The 26,041-nt window shown below is 55.1% G+C and overlaps 1 protein-coding gene across 12 annotated transcripts in view; it reads left to right on the top strand.

Moving 5' to 3' along the window:
* DBF4B (DBF4 zinc finger B) overlaps positions 1 to 20,049 on the top strand; it is a 36,429-nt gene extending 16,380 nt beyond the window's left edge. For 4 of the 12 annotated variants that reach the window (XM_021066859.2, XM_084984344.1, XM_084984343.1 and 1 more), the window contains 10 exons: positions 1,342 to 1,527; positions 2,331 to 2,381; positions 3,317 to 3,380; positions 4,984 to 5,057; positions 6,946 to 6,979; positions 8,305 to 8,350; positions 12,288 to 12,404; positions 16,684 to 16,792; positions 16,910 to 17,034; positions 17,982 to 20,049. In XM_021066859.2, coding sequence (XP_020922518.2) covers positions 1,342 to 1,527; positions 2,331 to 2,381; positions 3,317 to 3,380; positions 4,984 to 5,057; positions 6,946 to 6,979; positions 8,305 to 8,350; positions 12,288 to 12,404; positions 16,684 to 16,792; positions 16,910 to 17,034; positions 17,982 to 18,909 — 1,734 coding nt within the window. In that variant the 3' untranslated portion in view covers positions 18,910 to 20,049. Of the gene's footprint in view, positions 1 to 1,341; positions 1,528 to 2,330; positions 2,382 to 3,316; positions 4,012 to 4,983; positions 5,986 to 6,945; positions 6,980 to 8,304; positions 8,351 to 12,287; positions 12,405 to 16,683; positions 16,793 to 16,909; positions 17,035 to 17,981 lie in introns of those variants that run through there. The other 8 variants (XM_021066860.2, XM_084984346.1, XM_084984347.1 and 5 more) reach the window with 6 other exon arrangements.
* The last annotated feature ends 5,992 nt before the right edge of the window (positions 20,050 to 26,041 follow it).

Raw genomic sequence — 26,041 nt, 5'->3', positions numbered from 1 at the left:
TAGGATGATAGTGCCTGGTCCAAAAGAGGCAGATAACTGGGGAAACTGTGTGAATAGACCCAGAACACGCAGTTTCTTTGCCATCAAAGGAGCAGAAATGCAGGGGTATAGAAGTCCAGCAGTGGGTATGGAAAAAACCAGGATTATACACCAAAACTGGCCCAAATTACTTTTTTTTTTTTTTTTTTTTTTTTTTTGTCTTTTTAGGGCCCCACCAAACTTCTTTCTCATGGCTGAATAATGCTCCTTTGCATGGCCGCACCACATTTTGCTTAACCATTCATCTGTTGCTGGACACTCCGGTTGTTTCTGCTTTTGAGCTATTATGGCTAATGCTGCTGTAAACATTAGTGAACGAGTGTCTGGGTCAAGTACCTGTTTTCAGTGCTTTTTGGCATGTATCTCGGAGTGGAATTGCTGGGTCATGTGGTAAAAATCCATGTTTAGCTTTTTGAGAAACCTAAACTTTTTTTTTTTTTTTTTTTAAACCTAAGTGCCAGGTTTCCCATCTCGTCTCACTTCGGAGATGCCATCCATGCTCTCACAGCTGTGCCAGAACTGGCTGGGACAGGCTCGTGAGAATCAATTGTTAGCATCTCTCTCCAGTTCCACATTGAGTGACGTCCTATTATGACTAGCTTGACATCAGCCACAGTAGTATTTTACCCCACAGAAATCAGCAAGTGCTATAAAGCAGGTCCCCCCGCTCCCCAGAGAGTCAGGCCTTAAGAGGTTGCCGGCTCATTACTGCATGTTGCCATCTTTCCTCCCTCCCCCAGTCTTGAGCTGTGTCACTGTGTTTCAGGCTCCGTGTTGGGGTCTTGGGATGCAAGGTGAGTCAGACCCTCTCAGTGCCATGAAGGGCTTCCAGGTAGGATGAGCAGACACTCGTGCAGCTGAGTCACAGCCGAAACTCGTTTTTTGTCTCAGGCTCCTTCTGGTAACGTGGTCAAGGTTACAGAGGCAGCCTCTGGATGTCCCAGTGTATCTTCACAGCAAAATCAGGACGTAACCAATAAGACATTAATCTTCTCTGGTCTCTTCATCGTGCTCGTGTTCCGTGCACACTCCAACGAGTCAGATCCTCAGAGCCACTGGGCTTCCGCTGCTGGATCAGGCGGAGCCGCGGTTCTGGAGTGAGAACCTGTGTTGTATAGATAGGCCCTATTGTGTTCCAAGAGGATGTCTTCTCGGAGGCCTGGCACAGAACTGCATTTGGTCTATTTAAAGACATTGATTCTGGAACTTCTGGCAGCCCAGATGTCTTTCCCTCGACCTCTCGATATTGATAATTCTACTTCTGCCTTTCGGGTTTCAGCCACCTCTGTGATCTGGTTTCAGGTAATTGAGGGTTTCCTGAGCAAAGAAGTAAGTTACATCGTGTCCAGCCGCAGGGAGGCGAAGGCAGAGAGTGGAGGGACGAGTCACAGAGGCTGCCCCAGCCCCGGCGAGGTCAGAGTGGAGACACCGTCCGTGGCCAACCCGAAAGACAGCCATGCCAGGCCTGCCCAGAAACCCGTGGAGTCGGTAAGAACCTCTCAGGGCGCAAAAGGTGTGCCCTCCAAACGAGGGAAGTATGCCTCAGTGACCCCTTTTAGGCAGTTTCTGGTTTATTTTCATCTGGTTTATTTTCATCTCTCATTTGAATTCAGGGCCCAAAACTGTCTTATCATAGCTCTGGAGGCAGGCACCTCAGCGTCATGCTGTGCCCTCCCTTCTGTGATAAATGTCCACTTTTTGTTTGTTTGTTTTTTGATTTTTTTTTTTTTCTTTTTTGGCTGCCCTGTGGCATAGGGAGTTCCTGGGCCAGGGATCCAATCCAAGCCGCATTTATAACGGCTCACAGCTGGAACAATTCCAGATCTTTAACTCACTGTGCTGGGCTGGGGATCGAACCTGCGTCCCAGCATTCCCAAGACGTCGCAGGTCCCACTGAGCCACAGCAGGAACTCCAGTGTTCATTTTTTATGGGACCTCAGAGCCTGAGGTTCAAAAACAGTAGGAAGGTCCTCTCTAAACCAGAGAGGGCTTGTTGCAAGTGTCCAAGGCTTGTCTGCCCCGGGGTTCGGGCTCTTACAGAGAGGTCTCAGGACATTTGTAACCCTTGACCTTGGGGGGCCAGGACCCAGGCCACCTGGCTGCAGCTCCCTGGGGCTTTCCCTTTACCTCTGAAAGGCTCTCCGGGCTCTCCCATCCACTGCTTCTCAGCCGTTACTGCTCCTGGCTTTATGAGGGCCCTGACTTCCAGGCGTCCTGGCAGCCCCTGTGGACACATCTGTGTGTGCGCAGGGGCGCTCCACAGCTCCCCTCACTGCTCCCTCTTCCGTCAGGTGCCTATGAGCAGAGGGAAGGAGCTCCTGCAAAAGGCCATCCGAAACCAGGTGAGCTGAGGGAGACGGGCTGGAGGTTCAGGGAGGGAGTCAGCCTGGCCTCCCGAGCTTCTTCAGAAGTTCTCACACAGAAGGCACGTGCTCTAAGACCTGGAGCGTTGTCATGACTCCTCCTTACACACAAGGAGGCGGGGCTCAGAGAAGTTAAGTAATCTGTCCAGCATGGAGGTGATTTGACCCCATCATCTCTCCAACTCCTGAGCCTCCCAAGGGAACCTTGGAGCAAAGCTGTGGGGTGTGTCAGACTTTGTACGTCTTTCACAGATAGCTGTTTTTTTTGCGGGGCGCAGGGGGGTGAGAGCATACCCACGGCATATGGAAGTTCTCAGGCTAGGGGTCGAATCGGAACTACAGCTGCTGGCCGACACCACAGCCACGCCGATGGGAACTCCTCACAAGTAGCTCTTCATCCCCTTTGTGAGAATCCAAGGCATTACAGTTACGTGACAGGAGGACGAGTTGAGATGATCTGGCGGGAGGAGTCGTTAAAGTGACATCAAGTAAAAAATAAATTAATTTTTTTAAAAAGTGACATCAAGTGGGTGCCTTGGCTGTGCCGAGGGAGGGCGGTGTTGCCAGCGGGAGAGGTCAGCAGGTGTTTACTGTGTCCTGCCTGTGGGCTGAGAGCTTGCCTCACAGGGCCTCTCCCGACACCCGCTCTCGTCCAAGTACAGGCCTCTTCTCGCTCACCAGCTAGAGGTCCGCAGTCCGTCCCCGCCCGATGTGGCCAGCCCTTGCGGAGGACAGGGTCTTCCCCAGGGGGTTGGGTTGACTCTCCAGACCCTCTGCTCTCTCCCCTGTCTGCCTCCCTGCAACTACCCCCCTCGTGGATGACCCCGAGCTCCCAGAAGCGGGGCCAGCCTGCCCCATCGTGGTCAGACCTTGGGGAGTCACATGTTCCTGCCTGACTCTGCTTGTCTTTCCAGGGGAGCAGCAGCAGCCTCCTGAGCAACGCCCGCTCCTGGGGAGTGCGGATTCTACACGTGGACGGTACCCTTCCTGCCGGGGGGCTTCTGCGGAGGGGACTGTTGGTGACAGACTGGGAGCCTCAGCTGTGAGAGGGATCATAGCTGTGTTCTAGCTGGAGCCAGATGTGCTCAGTTAGTGTGATGCTCCCAGGCAGGCGGTATAGAGACCAGCAGTGGCAATAGAGCACGGGTACTGGCAGGTGCTGCTTTGTTTAACCCACACGGCAGTTCCCCTGGCTGGTGTGATGATCCTGTTTTACAAATAAGAAAATAATCCTAAGAGTTCCCACTGTGGCATGTGGGTTAAGAATCTGACTGCAGTGGCTCAGGTCACTATGGAGATGCGAGTTTGATCCCCGGCCCAGCCCCCGCAGTGACTTAAAGGCTCTGGCATTGGCTGCAGTGTAGGTTGCAGCTGCTGCTTGGATTCAGTCCCTGGCCTGGGAACTTCCATATGCTGTGGGTGTGGCCGTCTAAAAGGGGGAAAAAAAAGAAAGAAAGAAGAAAAAAGAAAATAATCCTATGTCCATGACCCCTTGTCAGGTATTTACTCTCCTCTAGGAATCACTTCATTTAATCCTCACTGCAGTCTTCTGCCCATTGTACAGATAAGGAAATTGAGCTCAGAGACCGGATTGAGTACATTATCCATAGTGAGTAGTGTGGCTACATTCCCACCCAGTTTGGCTGGATTGAACTTTTTTTTTTTTTTTTTTTTTTTTGGTCTTTTTCTACGGTCTCATCTGCGGGATATGGAGGTTCCCAGGCTAGGGGTCGAATCGGAGCTGTAGCCACTGGCCTACACCAGAGCCACAGCAACATGGGATCTAGGCCACATCTGTGACCTACGCCACAGCTCAGGGCAACGCCAGATCTTCAACCCACTGGGTGAGGCCACGGATCAAACCCGAAACCTCATGGTTCCCAGTCATATTCGTTAACCACTGCACCACGACAGGAACTCCTGAATTTTCTGTTGTCTTTCCTCTGGGGTTGCCTCACACTCTAACCACCTGTTTGCCAGTTGTAGTAAATTTACTTCGAGTAGCTGTCCTGAACCTGGCTGGCACAGGTCGGTTCTCACATCCAGCTCCATTCTGAGTCTGGGGTTTTCTCTGGTCCACTGAAGGCTCCAGGTTCCAGCCCGAGGTGTGTGGGAGGATAGGGAATGTGCTGGGGAAGGTCCCGCTGTAGGATGTCTCGGGTTCCGTGGTCCCTGGAAACCCAGCCATTTCTGACTCGACCGAATTTCCTGCCTTCCAGTGCATTAGAGACGTTCCAGTACATGTAGCCCCTCCTGGGTCTCCCACCTAAGTGTTCATCTGAGAAACTCCTGAGGCTTGGTCTCCAGTCGCACCTTACAGCCCTTCAGGGCATCTCTCATTGTATTCGGTGCTTCAGAGGAGCCGGGCCACCAGCGTAGGCACGTTTCCAGGGATAGAGGACCCAGCCTGTTATGATCAGCAGGTGCAGAGATGACATGTAGCCAGAAGGTGGCAGGCAAGGCTGGTGTGTTCTGTGGGCCAGACTGGGTGAGATGTTTAGTCCCCCGGCCCCAGGAAGGGGCTGTGCTGGGGAAACGAGGAGAGGAAGCCTTTGGCCCCAGCCTTCGGTTTCCTCCACAGAAATGATGGTGCACGTGCAGCAGCTGTCTCTTGAAGCGCTACGTGTGAGGAAGCACGGGCCACAGAAGCCAGAGGTAGGTCATCCCGCCGAGCCGCCAGGAGAAGGTCAAGTCTGACAGCTTTGGTAAATGTAAATCCGTGACCCACCCAGGCCGCCTTCTCCCGGTTGTTCTGGAGAAGGTGAGAGGCGCTTGGCCTCCCGGTCAGCTCACCCGTGCCGTCCACAGCCCTGCGCCCCCATCCTCTCTCCTCCTCGCCCTGTGCCACACTGAGGCGTCACTGCAGCCTGAGCCATGGGCCCCTGCAGCTCAGCTCAGGATAAAGGGCTTTGAAAGAGCTACCGTCTTCCTTATTCGTGGTGTTTTGGTGGGTTTTGTTTTGGTTTGGTTTCGGTTTTGGGTTTTTTTTGCTTTTTAGGGCCACATTCACGGCATATGGAACGTGCCACCCCTAGGCTAGGGGTCCACTAGGAGCTGCAGCTGCCAGCCTACACCGCAGCCACAGCAATGCAGGATCCGAGCCGCATCTGCGACCTACACCACAGCTCATGTCAACACCGGATCCTTAAGCCACTGAGTGATACCAGGGATGGAACCCACACGCTCATGGATGCTAGCTGGGTCTGCTTCCACTGCGCCAGACCAGAACCTCCATATTCCAAATTCTTGATTGGTTTTTCCTTCCTTTGCTGGGATGAGAACTGCGTGCAACACCTCAAGAGAGCCCAGGCTGGTTTAAAGCCCCCAGGTCTTCACCCGCCTGAATCTGAGGAAGAATGAAGCCGTACAGGTCCACCCCCGGCCTGGCCCCCAGGAGCAGAGCAACATGCAGACCAGATGGAGCCCTCGACCCCAGCACCCCTGCCCCACCTCTGGTCTGGGCGTCTTTGGGGTTTTGCTGCCGCTGCTAAGTAGACCTGCCTTGGTCACGGCTGAGAAAAGTATAGCAGACGTCTTTTTCCCTCCATCTTCTGTTCCCCAGCCACCCAGCTCCCTCGTGGAGGTTAGTGGTGTTAGCAGTTTCTCCAGTAGCCTTCTGGTTCGCCAAGCAGATGTGTCCATTCCCCCGTTTTACACACATGTGTGATATTTCTACTTTGCCTTGTTCGCTTCATAATCTCTTTTGTAGATACTTGGGAGTCTTTTGGAGCAAGTTCTGGGTGCAATCTGCTGATAGGCAAGGGCATGTGGAAGGCTTCTTTGGGCTGTGTTGGCTCTGGCAGTGCGGCCCGAGGGACAAATCTGGAACCTCCTTGGGCCCAGAGGCACAGACAGTCATGGATCCACCGGGTCTCTCATCCTGTCTGCACTCTCCCAACTCTTTAACTGATTTTTAAAAATTTGTTCCACTTGCTTTTTTTTTCTTTTTAGGGCTGCACTTGTGACATATGCAAGTTCCCAGGCCAGAAGTCAAAAAATTGTAGCTGCAGCTGCCAGCCTACGCCACAGCCACAGCCACGCCAGATCCTTTAACCTGCTGAACAAGGACAGGGATCAAACCTGCATCCTCATGGATGCTAGTCGGGTTCTTAACCCACTGAGCCACAACGGGAACTCCACCACTTGCTTTTTAACACTAACTTGGCCATGTTAGCAAGTCTCTTACCTGCTCAAATTTCCTCTGTGCCACATCCAATGAGTTCAGTGCGAACTCTACACGTCACAGCATCACAGGGCTCCAGCTCCCGCCCAGCCTGGCGGGGTGGGGTACACGCCCCAGCCCTTGTTCTTTGCTCTATCCTGCACTCCCTGCAGAGTCAGCTCCCTTTGAGATTTCACGCACAAAGCTCTCAGGGAGGCGGAGGGAGCCGTGGTGTCGGGTCTGCTCCAGCTCAGGGTCCAGCCGACGGTGGGAAGCAAAGTGGGGCAGGCTGGCAGCCCCTCAGCTCGCCAGGCCAAGTTCCTCAACCCCCCCCCCCCCCGGCTCCCTCACATCCTTAACCTATTTTCCCTTTCCATTTAGGGAACGTGTCCAGCAGAGTCAAGAACACGGAAAGGTCAGTATGATAGCTTTTCCTCATCTAATTGCCATCCCACCCTCCCTAAACGCTTCCCCACGACTCCCTCTGTGGCAGCATCTGCTCACTTTTCTGCAGCAGGAAGCAAGTCCAGGTTGTGTGGCCCCGTCAGGTTTCCAGGGCCTGGGCCTCGGAGAGCGGTGGGAGAGGGACTTCCATGAGCCAGTCCAGGGCTGCTGGGCGGGGCCTTCTCCTAGAACCAGGACCTCTTGCGCTCGCTCTGGCTCCGGCATCCTCTGGCTGTTTCTGGGCATCGATCGAAGTTCAGCATCCTTTTCCTTCTGTTTCAGGAGCAGTTTGGGGTGGGCAGTTTGACAGCTGCCTCCCACTTTCAGAAATGCCAAACTCCCTGAAATTGACAAACAGGCAGATTGGCAGCCCGGCTCCCGGCTCCTCTTGGACAGCAGGAGAGCGGCTCCCCCTGGGTGTTTCTCCCAAAGATGCTCTTTAGGTGGCATTTATCCGTGCACAAGCAGGAGCTAAGAAAAGTCACTTGGCACCTCTCATGTTTGAAATTCAAGGAAATCTGTGGGGGAATTGATTTTAATCACTGTCTCAGTTAATTAGAAAGACAAGAAGTCGCCCCGAAAAAGTAATTAATGGGAGCTGCTGCCACTGCACGAGGAAAAAGGCTGCTTCTGCTTGAGTGCCGGCAGCCTTGAGTGGGTCTGGGAGCTGAGAGGCACCACCCTTTGGGAATTTGGTGGCTGCGAGTCCTGCCCCGGCTTCCAGTGCCCCTGCGGCACCTTTGACAGGACTTCCGGTCATCGTGGGAATGCCTCAGAGAGTCTGTAAACCCTGCAGATAGCCAGTTAGTAGAGGATGAAGAGGATGAATCTCCTGATGAATCGCCTCCAAACTTGTCTTCCCAGCACTCCTTTGCCCTATTTTTTCAGGAACCAGATTTCATTTTTGATATGTATATTTTTTTACTGTCCTTCTGCTAAGACTCTAGCTCTCTTCCTCACTGCTCCTCCCCCCAAAACCCAGCGCATGGAGAATCCTGTCTAGAAACTGTTCTCAGCCTCCTCCCCAGGGCAGGAAGCCAGCAGGGGCTGGGTATCTCTCACCCAGCAGGTGTTTAACGGTTCATTGACAGCACCCCCACCCCAAGAATGGCTCCCTTCCCCCCAGGGTTGAGTCTGGGGGGTTGGGGAGTGCTTCACCTCTGCAAATGGAAAGGCGCCCCTTGGGACAGCGAGTGTTCCAGCTCCAGAAGGCTCTGAGGCTTCGGTGGAGCCTCTCCAAGCATTTCCTGTGCCCCGGAGCAGACAGGTGGCTAATAGGCTCGCTCTTCCTTCCAGTGGCCAGGCTGAAGGCGCCCTTCCTCAAAGTGGAAGATGAGAGCAGGTGAGTGTCACCAGACCTGGCTGGGGGAGAAGCTCAGGGGCCCCAGGCTGACATGGGGACACAGAACGCCTCAGCCCTGCACCTTTGTCTTCCTCACGAGCTACTTTGTCCTGTGTCACAGGGAAGTCTCCCAGATCAGGAGGAGCCGTGCCCAGTGGGTACTCCTCTGGCCATGAGTGACCCTCTGTGTGAATTCCCTCCTTTTAATGCTCTGCTCTTGTGAGCTCGTGAGGTCCCATCCAGGTTCGGTTTTGCCCCTCGTTTCCCCCCAGGTGTCCGCTGACACTCGATACCAAATTGCCCCCGGCGCTGGTGCGGGGCTAGTACAGCCTTGGCCGAAGTGAGGATGTTTGGGGTGATGCTGGGGTTCCCTCAGACCACCTTGCACTTGATGAAGCCGTTCTGTTTTGTGGTGTAAAACTCAGACCCCGTACATGTTATCTCAAGACAGCCCTGGATAAACTAGCATAAGGAGGGCATCCTCTTCCTGGTGGGGAAACTGAGGTCAGAACAGCTGAGAGACTGGGACACAGCCACTTGCTCATGCATCTTAGCCCAAGGCGGGAATCCACATCCAGCCTGGCACCCTGTGCTCCTCTGTCCATCCCCCATGAGGGTCAGATGATAACCTGATGAGCTGGTAGCCACCTGAGTTATCACCGACTAGGTATTAGATCAAGGAGTTCCCGCAGTGGCTCAGTGGATTAGGAATCAAACTTCAGTGGCTTGGGTCACTGCAGGGGCCCAGGTTCCATCCCTGGTCCAAGAACTTACATATGCCATGTGGCCATTTTAAAAAAAGTACTAGATCAAAAGTCTGTGAGAATCTAGAATGAACTCAAAAAGTTTTGGAGTTCCCATTATGGCACAGCGGAAACGAACTCGACTAGTATCCATGAGGATGTGGGTTCCATCCCTGGCCTCGCTCAGTGGATTGGGGATCCAGCATTGTTGTGAACTGTGGTGTAGGTCACAGACAAGGCTCGGATCCCAATCCCAAGTTGCTGTGGCTGTGGTGTAGGCCGGCAGCTGTAGCTCCGATTCAGCCATTCAGCCACTAGTCTGGGAACTTCCATATGCTACAGGTGCAGCCAAAAAAAATAAATTTTTTTTTTTTAAGTTTTTTAGAAGAAAAAAAGCCCACGTATACCCAGCAGAGACTCCTGAGACCAGAATTCTGTGTACCTCAGCCTCAGGCAGGCCAGCTAAAGACCCAGCCCTGGGAGCCTGGCATGCATGCCCATCCTCCAGATGGCACCTGCACACAGTACACAGTTGGCTCTGGTGGCCCAAAAGCAAGTAGAAAGAACACAGGAATGGAACGAGGCCCTCTCTTCTCCCGTTCCAGTGGGATGGGTTTTGTGTCCTTCACACTCAGCCCCTTCACAACCAGCTAAATACCGGTAGTCAGAGCTCAGTGGCTGAGACACCGCCAGGGCCTCGGTGTCTCTGCACACAGCAGGCTCAGGCCATGTCACTGTGACCAGAGCCGGGTACACGTGTTTGGTGTTTGTGTGCCCCTGGCGTCGTAAGCAAAATCCAAGCAGAGGAGTTCCCACTGTGGTGTAATGGGATGGTTGGCAGCTCTGGAATGCTGGGATGCAGGTTTGATCCCCCTGCCTGGCACAGGGGATTAAGAATCCAGCATTGCTCAGATCTGATTTGATCCCTGGCCTGGGAACTCCATTTGTTGTAAGGAGGCCAAAACAGAAGAAAAAAAGATCTAAGTGGAGCTGAACCTCCTTGTAGTCCTTTTTTTTTTTTTTTCTTTTTATGGCTACACCTGCATATGGTAGTTTCCAGGCTAGGGGGAATTGGAGCTGTGGCTGCCAGCTTACACCACAGCCATAGCAACACCAGATCCTGAGTCGCATCTGCAACCTGAACTGTACCTTTCAGAAATGCCAGATCCTTAACCCACTGAGCAAGGCTAGGGATTGAACCTACATCCTTAGGGACATTTTTTGGTTTTTTTGTTTGCTTTTTTAGGGCCACACCTTTGGCATATGGAAGTTCCTAGGCCAGAGTCGATTCAGACCTGCAGCTGCCAGCCACAGCCACAGCCTCGTGGGAGCCAAGCCTTATCTGCAACCTGCACCACAGCTCATGGCAACGCCAGATCCTTAACCCACTGAGCAAGACCAGGGATTAAACCTGCATCGTCATGGATGCTAGTCGACTTCATTACCACTGAGCCACAACAGGAACTCCTTCCTTTTTTATTTTTTATTTTATTAGGGTATAGTTGATTTGCCGTGTTGTGTCAGTTTCTGCTGTACTATATCAGGTTCTTAACCCGCTGAGCCACAGCGGGAACTCTGTGATCCTTTTTAACATGCTGTCCTAAAGTAGGTGCTCTTCAAAGCCCAATTAGCCTCACCAACCTCAACTTTCCAGCCTCCAAAGCAGGAACAAAACAACATGGAGGAGGACAAAAAGAGGGGGTACCAGGGCTGTGAAGGCTGCTGCCTCCTCCTCCAGGGTCCAAGAAGCCTCATTTGTTAATTCACTCGTGAGGCCCCAGGGCTCTCCCTGTGCCACCCGGGAACCCAGGGCCTGCATTCTCTCCTGGAGCACTGGCCATTGCAGCCAAATACAGAGCGCCCAACAGTTACGTCAGCAGGGTCTGCTAGGCATCCACAGATTGCCAGACCTGGCTCCAGGAGTCCCCGGAGTATGAGCAACTGGAGGCAAACCACCCACCAAAACCACTCAGTATAGGTCTGACCATCCAGAACCTTCCCTGGGCCTCTCTTCCCTTTCAGAACACCACCCCTCAGACAGCACGAAGACCAGCCCAGAGCAGAAATGTTCCTGTCCGTGGAACAGGAAAATCACTGTTCTGGTTTAAACATGCTTGCGTTTAGAGTCTGCCAGGCTCAAGTGCTCAGAGGTCGTTTGAAGGCCAAGAAACAAAAATGGAAAGGTGGGAGGAACTGGATCAGGATGGGGGAGATGTGGCTTCCTGGCTGGACTTGGGCACTTCCATGTCATGAGCCCTTGGGCAAGTCACAGAACCTCTTGGGCTTCGTTTTTGTCTTCTGTAAAATAGGGTAGCGCCACGGTTCCGCTCAGCTCAGGGTGGTGACGGGATTCGGGGGAGATGGTGAGCGGGAACAGGCTTAGAAAGTAGGGAGGGTATTAAAGCGTTAATTTAACCTAATAAGGCAGATGAGAGATTGTTCCAGAATTTAAAAGATGGGCAGGTAGAGTTCCCGTTGTGGCTCAGTAGTAACAAACCAGACTAGTAACCATGAGGACACAGGTTTGATCCCTGTGGGTTAAGGATCTGGCATTGCCATGAGCTGTTGCAGACACGGCTTGGATCTGACTGGATCTGACGTTGCTGTGGCTGTGGTGTAGGCTGGTGGCTACAGCTCCGATTTGACCCCAGCCTGGGAGCTTCCATATGCCACAGGGGGTACAGCGCTAAAAAGACAAAAAAAAAAAAGATGAGCAGGTAAGGAGTTCCCTGGTGGCCTAACTGTTAAGAATCCAGCATTGTCACTGCTGTGGTTCAGGTCACTGCTATGGTCTGGGTTCAGTCCTTGGTCCGGGAACTTCTGCGTGCCATGGGCACCACCAAAAAAAATAAGTAAAAGATGGGCAGAGAGGAATTCCCGCTGTGGCACAAAGGGATGGGCAGCATCTTGGGAGTGCTAGGATGCAGGTTCGATCCCTGGCCCAGCACAGTGGGTCGAGGATCCGGCATTGTTGCAGCAGCAGTTTAGGTCTCAACTTCAACTCACATCTGATCCCTAGGCCATGAACGCCATATGCTTCGGGGTAGCCAAAAAGGAAAAGAAAACAAAACAAAAAAATGGGCAGGTGAGAGTCTGCTTTATCAGGACTGGAGTTCCAGGGAGTCGGGCCAGCCCCCCTTGCTCATCCTTTCCCTTCCCCACTGTAGTCAAAGTGGAAGTTTTCTGTGTTTCAGGAATTTTCGTCCTTTCTACCATCAGTTTAAATCCTTTCCTGAAATTTCTTTTCTGGGACCCAAAGATGCAAGTCCCTTTGAGGCCCCGACAACTCCAGGCAGCTCGCACCGTGCCAGGTAGGTCTTTCTGGTTCCTGAGTACCAAGGGCTGGGTAGAGGCCAAAGTCCTCCCCATCAGGGCCTGCTGGTCAGATTTGGGAATGGCCATGTGTTAGCTCCTTAGGCAAAGTCTATTCTGGGAACTTAGCCCAGAGAAGAGAGACACTAGGGGTGTTCATCCGTTTTATTTGCTGTTCTCTATCCATACCGAAGAATTTGACTTATGTCCAGAGGGCAAGAAGCTGGTTTCTGAAACTCGGATTATAGACCACCTTCTTCAGAGTTCCCTGGTTCCAAAACGCAGGTTCCAAAAAAAGAAAGAGTTCCCATCATGGCTCAGCAGCAGTGAACCCAACCAGTATACGTGAGGACTCGGGTTCAATCCCTATCCTTGCTCAGTGGGTTGAGGATCCAGCGTTGCTGTGAGCTGTGGTGTAGGCCGGCAGCTGCAGCTCCACTTCATCCCCTAGCCTGGGAACGTGCATTTGCTGTGGGCGCAGCCCTAAAACAAACAAATAACAAAATGCAGGTTCCTGGGGATGTCCCTGGTGGCTCCTCAGCAGGTTAAATAAGGATCCAGTGTGTGCTGCTGTGCAGGTTCATTCCCTGGCCTGGGAACTTCTGCATGCTGCAGGCACGGCCAAAAAAGAAAAAAAGTGTTCCTGGACTTCATACCACAGTGTCTGCTGATAGAGCCCCCAAAGCTGTATATTCACAGGCTCCCCGAGTGATTTCAATGCACATCAAAGTTTGAGGCCTTTTGGGAGTTCCCATTGTGGCTCAGTGGTGATGAACCCAGCTCCTATTGAGGATGCAGGTTCAATCCCCGGCCTCACTCAGTGGGTTAAGGATCTGGCATTGCCATGAGCTGTGGTGTAGGTCACAGACATGGCTCGGATCCTGCGTCGCTGTGGCTGTGGCGTAGGCCAGCAGCTGCAGCTCCAATTTGACCCCTAGCCTGGGACCCTCCATATGCCGAGGGTGCGGCCATAAAAAGTAAAAAGGGGGGAAAAAGTTTGAGACCTTTTGGGCTAAAAATAGGGGACAGAGGGTTCGGGAGACCTGCTGCACTGTGTGGCCCACAGTGGCCTAGGCTGGCCAGGACTCCTCCTCTACAGACATGGGAGAATCTGAACCTTCGCAACCAAAGCGCAGAAGGAATGCAGTTTGGGTGACAGCCTGGATGCCTCCTCAGACCCTTTCTAACTTGTCGGCTACAGGGTTAATTCACAGACCAGGAGAAAAGAAGGCAGACACTCAGCCCCAGAGTCCCCAGGGCCAAGGACCTGTGGCTTCCACCAGCAGACTGGGCTGCGGGGTCAGGAAGTAGTTCAAGCGGACAGGAAAATGGAAAGGGAACGTGGCTGGAGGTGGAGGGGGGGAAGGAGAGGAAAATGGAAAGGGAACGTGGCTGGAGGTGGAGGGGGGGAAGGAGGGAGCGGGCCGAGGTGAAATCCAGGTGCCCTTCAGCCTCCCAGAAGGCCCGAGGGACAGCAGCTGCCGGCCAGCCGGCTCAGGGCTTCGGGGGTGCTGGGCCTGAGATGGCCTCAGGCTGCAGGGGAGCCCGGAGGTCATAGAGGGAAGACGGTGGGACCCTGGAGCTCTGGGCCCTGGAGCTCTGGCGTCTGCCTGAGAGGAGCAGAGACGGGGGAGGACCCAGGGTTCCGGATATTCCGGATATGTGTGTATAGAAAATCTGTGGGAGGAAATGTTTAAGTTTTTTTTTAAGCTTTAGAACTGTTTTTATGGTTCAAAATTCAAGAGTTATGAAGGGTTTAAAGTGAAAAGTCTGTATTCTACACCCCTCCTCCATTCTCCAGATCGGGAGTCTGTCTCCAGAGAGAATTTATGTACAGAAGTACTTCCTCTATCCTTGTCCCCGTTTCTCACAAAGAGCAGCAGGATACTCGCTGTGTTGGATCTTGCTTTTTCCACTTCATGTATCTTAGATTAATTTCCGATTAGTACCTAAAGAACAACTCCATTCCCTTAAATGGCTGCAGGCTATTCCAGTGTATGGATTTACCGTATTTTATCTAATAGGTGCATAGGTATTTTCCAGTCTTTTGCTGTTGAGCAGTGCTAAACAGTGCTGCAGTGAACAGTCTTACTCAGAGTATATTTGTGATTGTTCAAGCATATTGGCAGAATAAATTCCTAAAAGTGAAAATGCTGGGTCAAAGGGTGCCCACATTTATAATTTTGAGAAATACGGCCAAACTGCTTTTCACAGAAGTAATGCCATTCACCCAGAGCCTGTTTCCCCATCCCCATTGGCTCATACTGTGAGCTGACAGACTTATTGACTTCAGCCAGTCTGATAAACACCGTATCTCAGTGTGATTGTGATTTTCATTTTTTCTCTTTATGAATGAAATTGTGTTTTCACGTGTTTGATCACTGGGATCTTTTTTTGTGTGAACCTTCTTCAAATTCTTTGCCCGTTTTCCTTTTCAGTGACCAATCACTTCCTGGTTTATAAGGAGCCTTTTGTGTTCAGGGAGATGAGCCCTTTGCTGTGTTATTAGTTATAAATATCCTCCCCAGTTTGTGGTTTGTCTTTTAACTTTGCTTATATTTTCTACCATGCATCTATTTATTTTCAAGTGCATGTAGTTGGAGTTCTTCTGTGTCACTACGGCGGCTTGGGTCACTGCTATGGCACAGGTTTGATTCCTAGCCCAGGAAAGGCCTTAGAAAGTCCTTAAGAGAATGTTTTGGACCTGCTGGGTTTGCTCAGACAGCCAAATACCAATGCCCCACAGGCCATTAAAGATGAAGGACCGACTTTAGCTCCCCAGCCCAGCATAGTGGGTTAAGGATTGGGTGTTGGCACAGGTCGCAGCTGTGGCTCAGATTTGCTCCCTGCCCTGGGAACTTCCACAGAGGAAGCAAACAAACAAAATGAAGGACTAATGATAAATAATAAATTGGAGAGGGCGTGAAGAAAAGGGAACCCTCCTGCATTGTTAGTGGGAATGGAAATTGGTACAGCCGTTATGGAAAACAGTGTGGAGTTTCTGTAAAAAATTAAAATATAGATGCCATAGGACCTAGCAGTACCACTCCTGGGCATCTGGAAAAGAAGAAAAATTCAAAAAGATACATGCCCCCCTATGTTTATAGCAACACTGTTCACAGTAGCTAAGACATGGAAGCAACCTAAGCGTCCAACACAGATGAATGGATCAAGAAGATGGGGTATGTATACACACACATTGGAATACTGCTCAGCCATAAGAAAGAATGAAATAATGCCATTTGCAGCAATGTGGATGTACCTAGAGATTGTCATACTAAGTGAAGTAAACCCAAGACTAATACCATGTGATATCACTTAACATGTGGAATTTAAACATGACACAAATGAACTTAGCTACAGAGCAGAGGCTCAGAGACAGAGAACAGGCTGTGGTTGCCAAGAGGAGGGAGGGATAGACTGGGAGACTGGGAGTAGCTGATACAAACTCTTACATCGAGAGTGGATCATGAACAAGGGCCTACTGTACAGCACAGGGGACCGTGTTCAGTGTTCCACAGCAGCAGTTCCCCTCGTGGCACAGCAGAAAGGAATCCGACCGGTATCCATGAAGATGCGGGTTCAACCCCTGGCCTCACTTAGTGGGTTAAGGATCCGGCGTTGCCGTGAGCTGTGGTCTAGGTCGCAGACGCGGCTCAGATCCTGCGTTGCTGTGGCTGTGGTGTAGGCCCAGTGGCTACAGCTCCGATTCGACCCCTAGCCTGGGAACCTCCATATGCTGCAGGTGTGGCCCCAAAATGGAAAAAAAAAAAAAGAATATGAAAAAGAATATATAAAACTGAGTACCTTTACTGTACACCAGAAACGAACACAACATTGTAAATCGACTATTCATCAATTTAAAAAAAATGCAGGCCTGAATTGCAGGTGCGAAGTCGGGCTTGAGGAGGATGTGGGAGTGCTCATGAAGGTGCAGCTGTGCAGGTCAAGGGATCATGGGTTTGGGTGTGAGCTAGAGCTGGAACGGTCTCAGGGATGCTCGCAGCCTCTCCCCTGTCCTCACCTCTGGCAAGATGTGTGAGTGGGGAAAGGACAGAGCTGAGACAGGTTCCCACGAGGAGGTCTCGACTTCCTTGCTGCCTCTCCTGCCACCCTTGGGAGAATGGTACCATGTGTAGGTGGGCCAGCATGTGCCTGCCTGGCTCTGGCCATTTTGGTCCATCCCCTCCCTGACCTGGGCTCCAAGCCCCAGGGCAACAGTTCCTCCTCTGAGGGCCCCAGCAGTGACCACTTTCCCCTACCCTGTCCCTTCCCCAGAGAAGCCAAGGACCAGGAGCCAAGCCTGCGATCGACCGCCCGCACCGTGCCCAGAAGGAAGAAAGGGTACTGCGAGTGCTGCCAAGAGGCCTTCGAGGAGCTGCACGGGGTGAGCTCCTTCTGATCCTGGGCCGTCCCGAGAGTCTGTCCCACCCAGTCTCTCCACCCTGCTTGCGTCCCACCCCAGCCCAGTCTAATGCCCTGTGCTTCCTCTCGCCCCGGGCAGCATCTTCAGAGCCCCCAGCACCGGGGCTTTGCCCTGGAAGCCCACTCATATGCTGAAGTCGATCAGATCATCGCCCAGCTCAGCCACAGCTTTGTGGACACCCCCTTCCAGACCAGCCTCCCCAGGTAAGCACCACCATGCCACCCTGCCACCACCCTCTCTAAGTGGGAAGGAACCCTCAGGTTGGAGACAGCAGGGACCACCACGCCATGGCGTTGCTTAGCTTTCTTACCCGAGAACTCTTTTGGGGCCGTGCCCACAGCATGCGGAAGTTCCTGGGCCAGGGATCGAACCCAAGCCACAGCAGTGACAATGCTGAATCCTTAACCACTAGGCCACAAGGGAACTCCCTTCCCTTTCTTTCCTGCCATCTTCCATCCTGTTTGTTTTGGGGGTGGGGGTAGAGAGAAGACCTCCATCTGTCTTCACGATGAGGCCCAACTAAAACCCTTCCTAACGCACTGCCGTCGCCACAGTTGGGGACACAGCAGGCGCAGTTCAACAGCAGCTGCTCCAGCCTGGTCACGTGCCCATCTGGCCTTCTAGAAGTGGGGAGGGGGATTCCCGGGCCCATCCCAGGTGGGAGAAGAGGGTCTTTCTGCTGCTTTAGGAGTTTACCCCCAGAAAGGGGGTAAAAGAAAACCCAGGGGGTTCAATAGAATCCCAGGGTCCTGTGAGCCCCAGCTTCCCCCTGCTGCCCGCTGAGGAGCCGTGGCTTCACCTTCCACCCCAAGTTTCCACCTCGGGAAGCCTCCCCGGGCTCAACTTGGACGGCCCGGCTCTGTGCTGCTTTCTCTAGCCACCAAAGGCCACAGCCTCCTCTATGAAGTTATTAAATGGAGCAGCCTCTAACCTGTTCCTCTGGCCAGCCCTGACCACAGGCCGCAGAGCCAAGAACAGGCCGTTCACAGGGCCCCCGAATGGGCCGCTCTCCTCAGCTCACCAAAACCCAGAAGGGTAGCACCGCACGTGCCCTGCCCCCACTGGCCTCCAGCCCCAGCCCGGGAGGGGCCCAACTTGCCACCCGCTCTGGAGCTGAATTCTGGCCCACTGGGTGTTTCTGTCCCCACAGGCAGCCAGCCTCCTTGACTTCCGATTGTGACCCTTTGTGTCTTGAGACGCCACCTCCCAGCCAGCCCTCCCACGTCAGGGCAGCGTCTCCCAGGAGGAGGAAAGAAGATTGCCAGGCCCCAGGGGCCCCAGAAGGGGCAGCGGGCAGCATGAAGGCACCAGCGGACCCTGTGGAGGCTGCCAGGATACCCAGACCAGGAGCAAGCTGCCAGGAGCCAGGGACATCAGCCGATGTCTTTGTGGGTCCCCCAGAGACGCCAGTGTCCGGGAGCCCTGCTTACCAGTGCCTCCTGCCCAACTCTGGGTTTGCCCAGTTCTCCTCTGGCCCAGACCTGGCACTTGTTGGCCACAAGCGGAAGGTTCAGTTCCCCACTGGCAATGCTGAGAAGAGGCCAGAGGTGTCCTGGCCACAGGCCTCGTTCTTTGTCCCGAGAGTGCCCAGCCCCTGTGGCCCCAGGACAACCAGTGGCCAGCTTCATCTCCCCGTTCCCGGCCATGAGCCCAGGCCTCTGGCCTCCCTCCTGCCCTTGTGCCACCCGCAGACCTGCCTCTCCCTCCACGGCCCTGTGCCCGGACAGCCCACAGACAAGCCAGCAGAGTTCTGGTCCACACAGGCCCCCTGGCCTGGGGGAGGACAGCCCCCAGGGTCTAAGGATTCTGAGCGTGCAGCCCCTGACCTTGTCTCCCAGCAGGCTGAGCAGCTCCGCAGCAGCCCCGCAGCTCCAGGCCAGCCGTCAGCACCCCCGCATTCAGCGGTGGGCACACAGTCCCCAGGAGGACCCGCAGAGAGCCAGTCCTCTTCTCCCCGCTCCACTCTGCCAGCCAGCGGGGGCACCAGCTGCTCCCGGTGGTTCTGGACCCCCCAGCCTCTCCCAGCCCCCTGCCCCACTATCTCCCAGCCCAGCACCGAAGGAAGGGTGCTCCTGTGAGTCCCCCGGACACACAGCTTGGGGACCAGACAGCTCCCGTCTCGACGGCCACCTTGAGCTACATCTCTGCTAAGGGCTGCACACCCAGCCCAGCCGACCAGACACAGAAGGAGGAGCCTCTCCCGGGGCCTGGCCCTCGAAGTCCAAGTGAGCAGCCCCGGTCATGGTCAAGCTCTGTGGGGCTGACCAAGCCAGTCCTCCCACCTGCCGGGTCTTCAGGTGGGACCAAGAGCATCTGGGCTGGGGGCTGTCCTCTCCCCTACCTCCAGCCACGGCTTGCACAGCCATGGCCGGCCACGTAGGCCAGGAGGCCAAGGCAAGATTGGCATAGGAAGGGCCCACAAAGAAGCTGGAGTGGCAGGAGCCCTGGCCTGGCTTCCTGTCCCTCTGCGGGGCCCTTGCTCTGCAGAGCCAAGAGGGTTGGTTGCTGGTATCCCCACCCCCACCCCCAGGCTCCTTTCCCACAAGCATGTGGCTCCTGCTTTCTGAGATGCCTGTGTCGTCCCCTCCCCCCGCCCCCCACGCTCGTGCACACAGATCCTCGGGAACATATGAAGCAGAGGAGGGGCTCGGCTGCGCCACTTGCCGAGCTCCCTGCCCACTGCACTGAGTCGGGGCCCAGCCCCGACCTCTCCCCTGAGCCCGGGATGTGGCCAGAGCCCCCTCTGGGGACCCCTCTCAGCTCTTCCCTGCCCACCCAGAGTTCTGTTCCGGGGTCAGCAGCTCACCTGCCAGCTTCTGCATCTCCCTTCTCCCTCCCTCCTTCCCTAAGGACCTCCCCCCATTTCTCTCATGCAAGCCATTAATCTGGAGACAGAGATGAGTTTGCGATCGATTCTTTGGCCACTTTTTTTTTATTATGTTCTGTGCTGTGGTTCGTCTCACTCTTCTCTGCTTCTGTGTTTGTCTCTTTAAATGTTGACGCCACCAGAAGCCTGGTGCTATTCTGTATCTCAGTATGGAGGAAGAAAAGGGGGCCTAGCTGCAGGCGAGGACCCGAGTTGTTAGTTTGGAAATAGAGCAACTAGGTGTACAACCCTCTTAGAGGTTATTATTGGCCTTTTTATGCCATCCTGTTAAATTTCACAATTAATCTTAGGCCAAGAGACGTGAAATAAATTTGTTAAAACAAATAGCAAAGAGATGGGGCTGAAGTACAGTGTGTCGGGCTTCGACCTGCCCTGCAGGGACCCAAGCAGGACTCAGCAGACACAGACAGAATAACTGGGTAGCAGGACGGGCGCCTCCTGCTGCCACCTTCCCCTGGCCTGAGGGCCAAGGGGGTGGGGGGCCAGGCCCGTCTGGTCTCCGGGTCGCCCACTGGCCCTGCTGCCCACTCCCAAGGAAGCACCTTTGCCCTGGGGAGTGGGGTGCTCCAGGCCCTCTCCCCTTCCCTGGGGCCCAGACAGTCACTTCCTTCTGTGCCCCGATGGGTACATCCCTTTCCTTTTGTGACCCATGGGCCTGCCTTGTCCCCCACGGCCTTTCCCGTGACACCACCACTAGTTCCCTGACCCCTTTCTCAGACCTCTGATGCCCTCACATGCTGGTCCCTGAGACCAGCCTGCCAGGTTCTGACCCCCATCACCATCTGCCCAGGACCTCGCATCCGACTCGGGTTTTCCCTCCCGTTTCAACAACTTCCCGTGACCTTGGCCATCACATCTCTGCCAGGTCGGGCCCAGAGGCTGCCTCTCTCCACAGCCAGGTCTCTGCTCTGGCCTCCAGGATATGAGCTGAGGGAGGAACCCAGGACACCTGAGACCTGGCCCAGGACAGGGAGGTGCCGCTTGACATCCATCAGGCCCCTCGGTGGCTCCTCCACATGGAGACTCTTCAGACCTTCCACTCCCTCCCTCTCGGCACATGACCTTGACTCAGCAGGCACCCTGCATCCTGCTCAAAGGAGGCAGTGTCCGGCCAGCCCTGTCCCTTCCTCCCTGGGTTCACCAGCTCTCCTTCCTTCTGCCCGAGAACTCCATCCTGAAAAACATGAGTGTGGATGCAGCAGCTTAAAGAAAGCTTCCTCCTGTCCTCTGGCTCCTTCCTGTGGTCTGCAGCCACCTCCTCCTTCCCCGTCCAAACCTCCGCTGTGGCTCTGCCTGAAGCGCTCTGCTGAATTGTCCCAAGGTCACTGGATAACCTGATCATGTCCAGAGTCAGGTTCCTTTTTGTCTTTTCCACCTTGTTGAAACTTGGCCCCCCCACCCCCACCGACCCCATGTTAGCCTGCCCCCCCCTCCCCCGCCACTGCCGGGTTCAGCACCAGCCTTAGGTGTCGGCCCTGAGCAGGCCCCAGCCCTCTGGCCCTCACCGCCTCCCCAGGTGTGAGCCCAGGACCTTGTTCTCCTTGCATGGGTTCTTTCGGGGCACTGGTAGCCCTGCCCAGCCCCCTTCGGTGTTCTGGTCTTCACTCGTGCTCGTGGGAAGGCAGGTTTAGCCGTGTTCATGTTGTGACTCTGGACAAGTCCCTTAACTACTCTGGGCTCAGTTTCCTCATCGTCCCCCCCCCTCGCACCCATGGCAATGGGAGTTCCTGGGCCAAGGATCCAGTCCAAATCAAATTCAAGCTGCAGTGAGGCCAGGTCCTTAACCCACTATGCCACAGTGGAAACTCCTTGGTTTCTTTGTGTTTAAACGAGGGGCTTGTCTGAGATGATTTCCAGGGTCCTTCCTCTGATAATAAAACTCCAGGACTCCCTGGGAATCACTTGTCTCCCTCGAAGTGTCCTGCTGCTACCACAGAGGGCTCTACCTAAAGGCCATTCCCCGTCTGAGGCTGGCTCCCCCACCATTTGTCATTTGTCTCCCGCCCTGCTCAGCCACGCCATCCACCCGAGGACCTCCTGTCCACTCTCCCTGCTGGCCTCCTGTCCCTTGACCCACCCTGCCTCCTGGTGCTCTCCACCACCTCCTTCCCCAGCCCCACCCAGCCAGACCACCTCCACGGTCCAGCCCCCGCATCCTTGCCCTTGGGCCCCGGCTTGGGACACCCCTTGACCACAGCCAGAATGCCCATTCCAAGGCACAGCTTCCGCCTTCTCCATGAACCCTGCAGTGTGAGCCTCCAGGCCACACAGGCCTGCATTCAAACCCAGATCCTGCTACTTTGTGACGGTTGGCAAACTCCTGAAAATTCAGTTTTCTTAATCTGAAAGAGGAAAGTCATAGTCATTGCCACCTCACTAGGAAGTCAGAATGAAATCATATGTCAGTGAGGGGCTTGGCACAGTGTAAACGACAAACCAACCTGTCACTCCTTCCACCCCCCACCAATCACACACCCGCTGGCTCTCCCTCCTAGACATTTCAGTAGAGGTGTCACTGATCTCCCACCTTGTGATGGCTCTCAGACCCGCAGCCCCGTCTCCAGTTTAAATTTGTGGACGAAGCGGCCAAGAGGCTCTGCAAGACACACCATCCCCTGAGCCCCCGACTTTCTGACAGCCGGATCCCTAGAACTCCAGGAGGATCCCTGGCACAGGAGAGAAGGGGCCGTGCGCCGGGCGTGCGGTCGGGCCCCTGCGTTGGTGACTGTACCTGTGCTCTGGACCTCTCGGAGGCTGGGTTTCCCCCACCTCCTCGCTGAGGAGGAAACTCAGAGCTTCAGAGATGAAAGGCGGGAGCCTCTCAGACAACCAGGAGGGAGGAGCACCAGGCTGACAGGAGCAGTCCTCTCCTGGAGGAAGGGACCGGGCCTGGGAGGAAGCGAAATGGACTTTTTATTCCAATGCTGTGGGCATTTCCCAGCTCCCACCTCTCAATATCGTGTCGGGAGCAAGATGTGCTGGGGAGCAAGAACCCCAAGGCCCCCAAGCCATTGAGGAGCCTCTGGATGCTGGACAGCAGCAAGAGCAGCATGAACAGTGTGAACCCAGGTAAGTGAGCCCTCCCGTCGCCAGGCATTGCTCTGAGAACCTGAGGCCCATCCACTCATATCCCCCCAGCAGCACAGCACTCTGGAAGGACTTTTTTTTTCCTTTCTTTTTTTTTTTTTTAAATCTTTTTAGGGCTGCACCTGCAGCCTGTGGAGTTTCCCAGGCTAGGGGTCAGATGGGAGGTGCAGCTACTGGCCTATGCCACAGCCACAGCAACGCCAGATCTGAGCCATGTCTGCTACCTACACCACAGCTCACAGCATCACCAGATCTTTAACCCACTGAGCGAGGCCAGGGATCAAACCTGTGTCCTCATGGATGCTAGTCGGATTCGTTTCCACTGAGCCACAGGACGGGAACTCCTATGGAGGACTTTTGTTCTGTTTGGTTTTGGCTGTGCCCGCAGCATGCAGAAGTTCCCACGCCAGTGATCAAACCTGAGCCACAGCAGTGACCACACCAAATCCTTAACTGCTGAGCCACCAGGGAACTCCCTGGGGAGGACTTTTTAACCCCCCATTTCACAGACAAGGAAAGTGAAGCTCGGAGAGGTTTTGGGGGGGCTTGCTCAAGGTCACACAGCTGTTAACCAGGATTGGGACCCCAAAGATTGCCTGGAGCCCCGAGTCCTGCTCTTACCCACCTTGCCACCCTTTCTTCCCCCTTTGCCTGGCGAGGTCTCTGCTGCAGATCCTCCAAGACTAGGCATGGGGCCTGGAGGGCCTCTTGGTAGGAATCACTGCCCACCACATCACCCTGGGGTCCCAGAGTGCCAACACCCCTCTGTTGCCTGCAGCTGCTGGGACTAGGTCGTGGCTGCACATCAGCCCAGCTTGGCCCCTGTGCAGGAAAATTTGAGGGGAAAACTGGCTGCAAGGCAGAAGAACCACACTCAGAAGGAGGCCCTGCCTCCTGACAGTCGGGGGCTCCTGCTGGAGGGTTGGGGGTGGGACCCAGAGCCTAAGAGCTCCCCGTGAGGGTGGCATCAAGACAGCAGGAACAGGGGCCACCAATATCTCATTTCCAGGGTCCCCAGCTCTTCTCCTGGGGGAACAAACGATGGGCAGAAGGGACCGAAGGAGCCACCGTAGCTGTGGGGTTAGGGTGGGGAGTCCCCCAGGAAAGCCCTTGTTTGAGGAGGAGACACAGGCCCTGCCCATAGGCACCCCAATCTAAGAAGAAAACGTCCTTGCTCTTGGGGGCCAGGTAGGCTGGGGCGACAATCCCTACTCCTGTGAAGTCCCAGTTTAAAAAGAGGCTGTCTACGGGCCCCCAGGAAAGGAGGGGAGGTGGGGGAGGGAGCCAAAGCAAGCGTCCCGCTTGGGAGAGGCGTGTCGCTTGCAGCAGAGCTGACACTGAGGGCAAGATGGGGCAGTGTGGCCTCAGGCTGGGGAGTGGCCAGGTGTGGTCAAGGGAGGGTCAGGAGGTCCAGCTGCACCTGCTCAGAGCTGGGAAGCCGGGGAGATAAGGGGTTGCTGGGGGTCCGTGGCCCTAAGAATGACTTCCAGTGGAGCTGGACCAGAAAGCCACCAAAGACATGTCACTCAGGGCTAGCAACATCTTCCCAAGAAGAAGCCCAAGGAACCGGGGCCACCAGAACCAGAACCAAGTGAGAGGAATGTGCCTCAGCCTGGGAGGCCCAGTCCACAGATTGGGGTCTGCGTGGTTGCGGGAGGGGATCCAGACACGCACAGGCGCAAGGCCCGGCACTGTGAACCGGAAAACCCCACCTATGCCAGGAGGCACTGTGACATGGTGAGAGTAGGGCAGGACGGACCCACCCTGGTGCTGTCTGGGGTGCCAATTGGCGGTGGGGGGGGGGAGCCGTGGCGGAGAGCGGGCTAAATGGACCAGATGGGCCAGTCCCTTCTAGGGCCCAGATAGACGGCAGAGGTGGGGCAGGGGGGACCGGGGAGGAGGGGGAGCTGGAGTATGGGATGCCCCCTCTCACTGACCAGCTGTTTGACTTTCACAGAGCCGCTAAGTCTCGGTTTCCCCATCTGTAAAATGAGAAGCAGAGTCTCCCCCTTCTGGGAAACCGGGGTTAGAGAGAATATCACAGAGCAGGGTCCTACTTGCCGGAGCCCCTCTACCCTAGAGGAGCTTTCCCCCCATGTCTCCAGAATGAAGGAACAATTGGCTCAGACTTGCTGAGCATCTGGGTCTGTAATGGCAGGTGGTTGGACGGGGGGAGGGGGAGTCACCCTGTTCCCAGCATTGATGTCAGCTCCTCCTGGGAAATCGCCTTCTCACCTCTCCTGGGCCTAAAATAGAGCTGGAGGGTGGGGGGGGTGCTGTCACGAGCCAGAGGCAGCTCCCTCCTTGGCAGGGGCCCTGGGTCTCCAGGGAAGCAGAGGACCCAGCAAGGGGTTCCCTGCCTCCCAGTCTGGGTGCGAGGATGCTCTGGCCTGGGGCACAAAGTCGGGGTGAGCCCTCACCACCGGCACAGACACCTTGTCACACCCTAACCGGTCTCAGGTCTCTGGCTCTTGGGATCCCTAGCAGGAGTCAGAGATCCCAGTCCCTCCGGGTAGGGACACATCTTGCCCAGGAGCTGGGCTGGGGGCACAGGTTTGGGGGGGCCAGATGGTCTGTAGGGCAACCTAGTCTGGTACAGAGAGAGGCTGGGGGCCCCAGAGGTGTGTTCTGCTCCTCAAAGGTTTGGGCTCCAAGGGAGGGGCAGAAACGGGACGCAGCTAACCTCACGGGAATTACGGGGCTAGTTTATACATTTAGGGGAAAGGATGGGAGAGCCCTGTGTGAGGGACTCAGCCCAGAGAGGGAGGCCAACCCCCTCGGGTGACAGCAACCCCTGAGGCCCTCCAGGAGGCAGGAGCATCCCTCCCTCAGGGAAGAAGGAGCCTGCTGGATGGAAAGGGGTGAGGACCGAGGGCGTGAGAGGACTCCGCAGTGCCCTGCTCCGCCGCGTGTGGGCGAGAGATCCCAGAGGCGTGGAGCCGGCCGTCAGCCACAGGAGCCCCTGGTCCTCGCTTCTGCCCCTGGTCCCTCAGGCTTCCCAGCTCCAACAGCCTTCGGTGGAGCCGGGCGCTGGGGGCCGGGGCTGGGAAGCCCCTCCTGGGTACCAAGCGGGAGGGGCGAACCCGGGTGGGGCAGCCACGCCCCCGCACCCCGTTTGCGCGGGTCCCCAGAAGGGCCGTCACCCGCCTAGAGCCCGGGGGTCCTTCTGTACCCTGCCTCCCTCCCTCTACGACTCGAGAGTCCTCGGAGCTCCCCAAGCAAGGGCGGCCGAGGCG

Source organism: Sus scrofa, chromosome 12 (genome assembly GCF_054392235.1).
Source record: "Sus scrofa isolate SSC_HxYL_T2T_F1_AM1 chromosome 12, Sscrofa_HxYL_maternal_Yorkshire_Landrace_v2.0, whole genome shotgun sequence".
Classification (NCBI taxonomy): domain Eukaryota; kingdom Metazoa; phylum Chordata; class Mammalia; order Artiodactyla; family Suidae; genus Sus; species Sus scrofa.
This window is presented reverse-complemented; position numbering and strand designations above follow the sequence as displayed.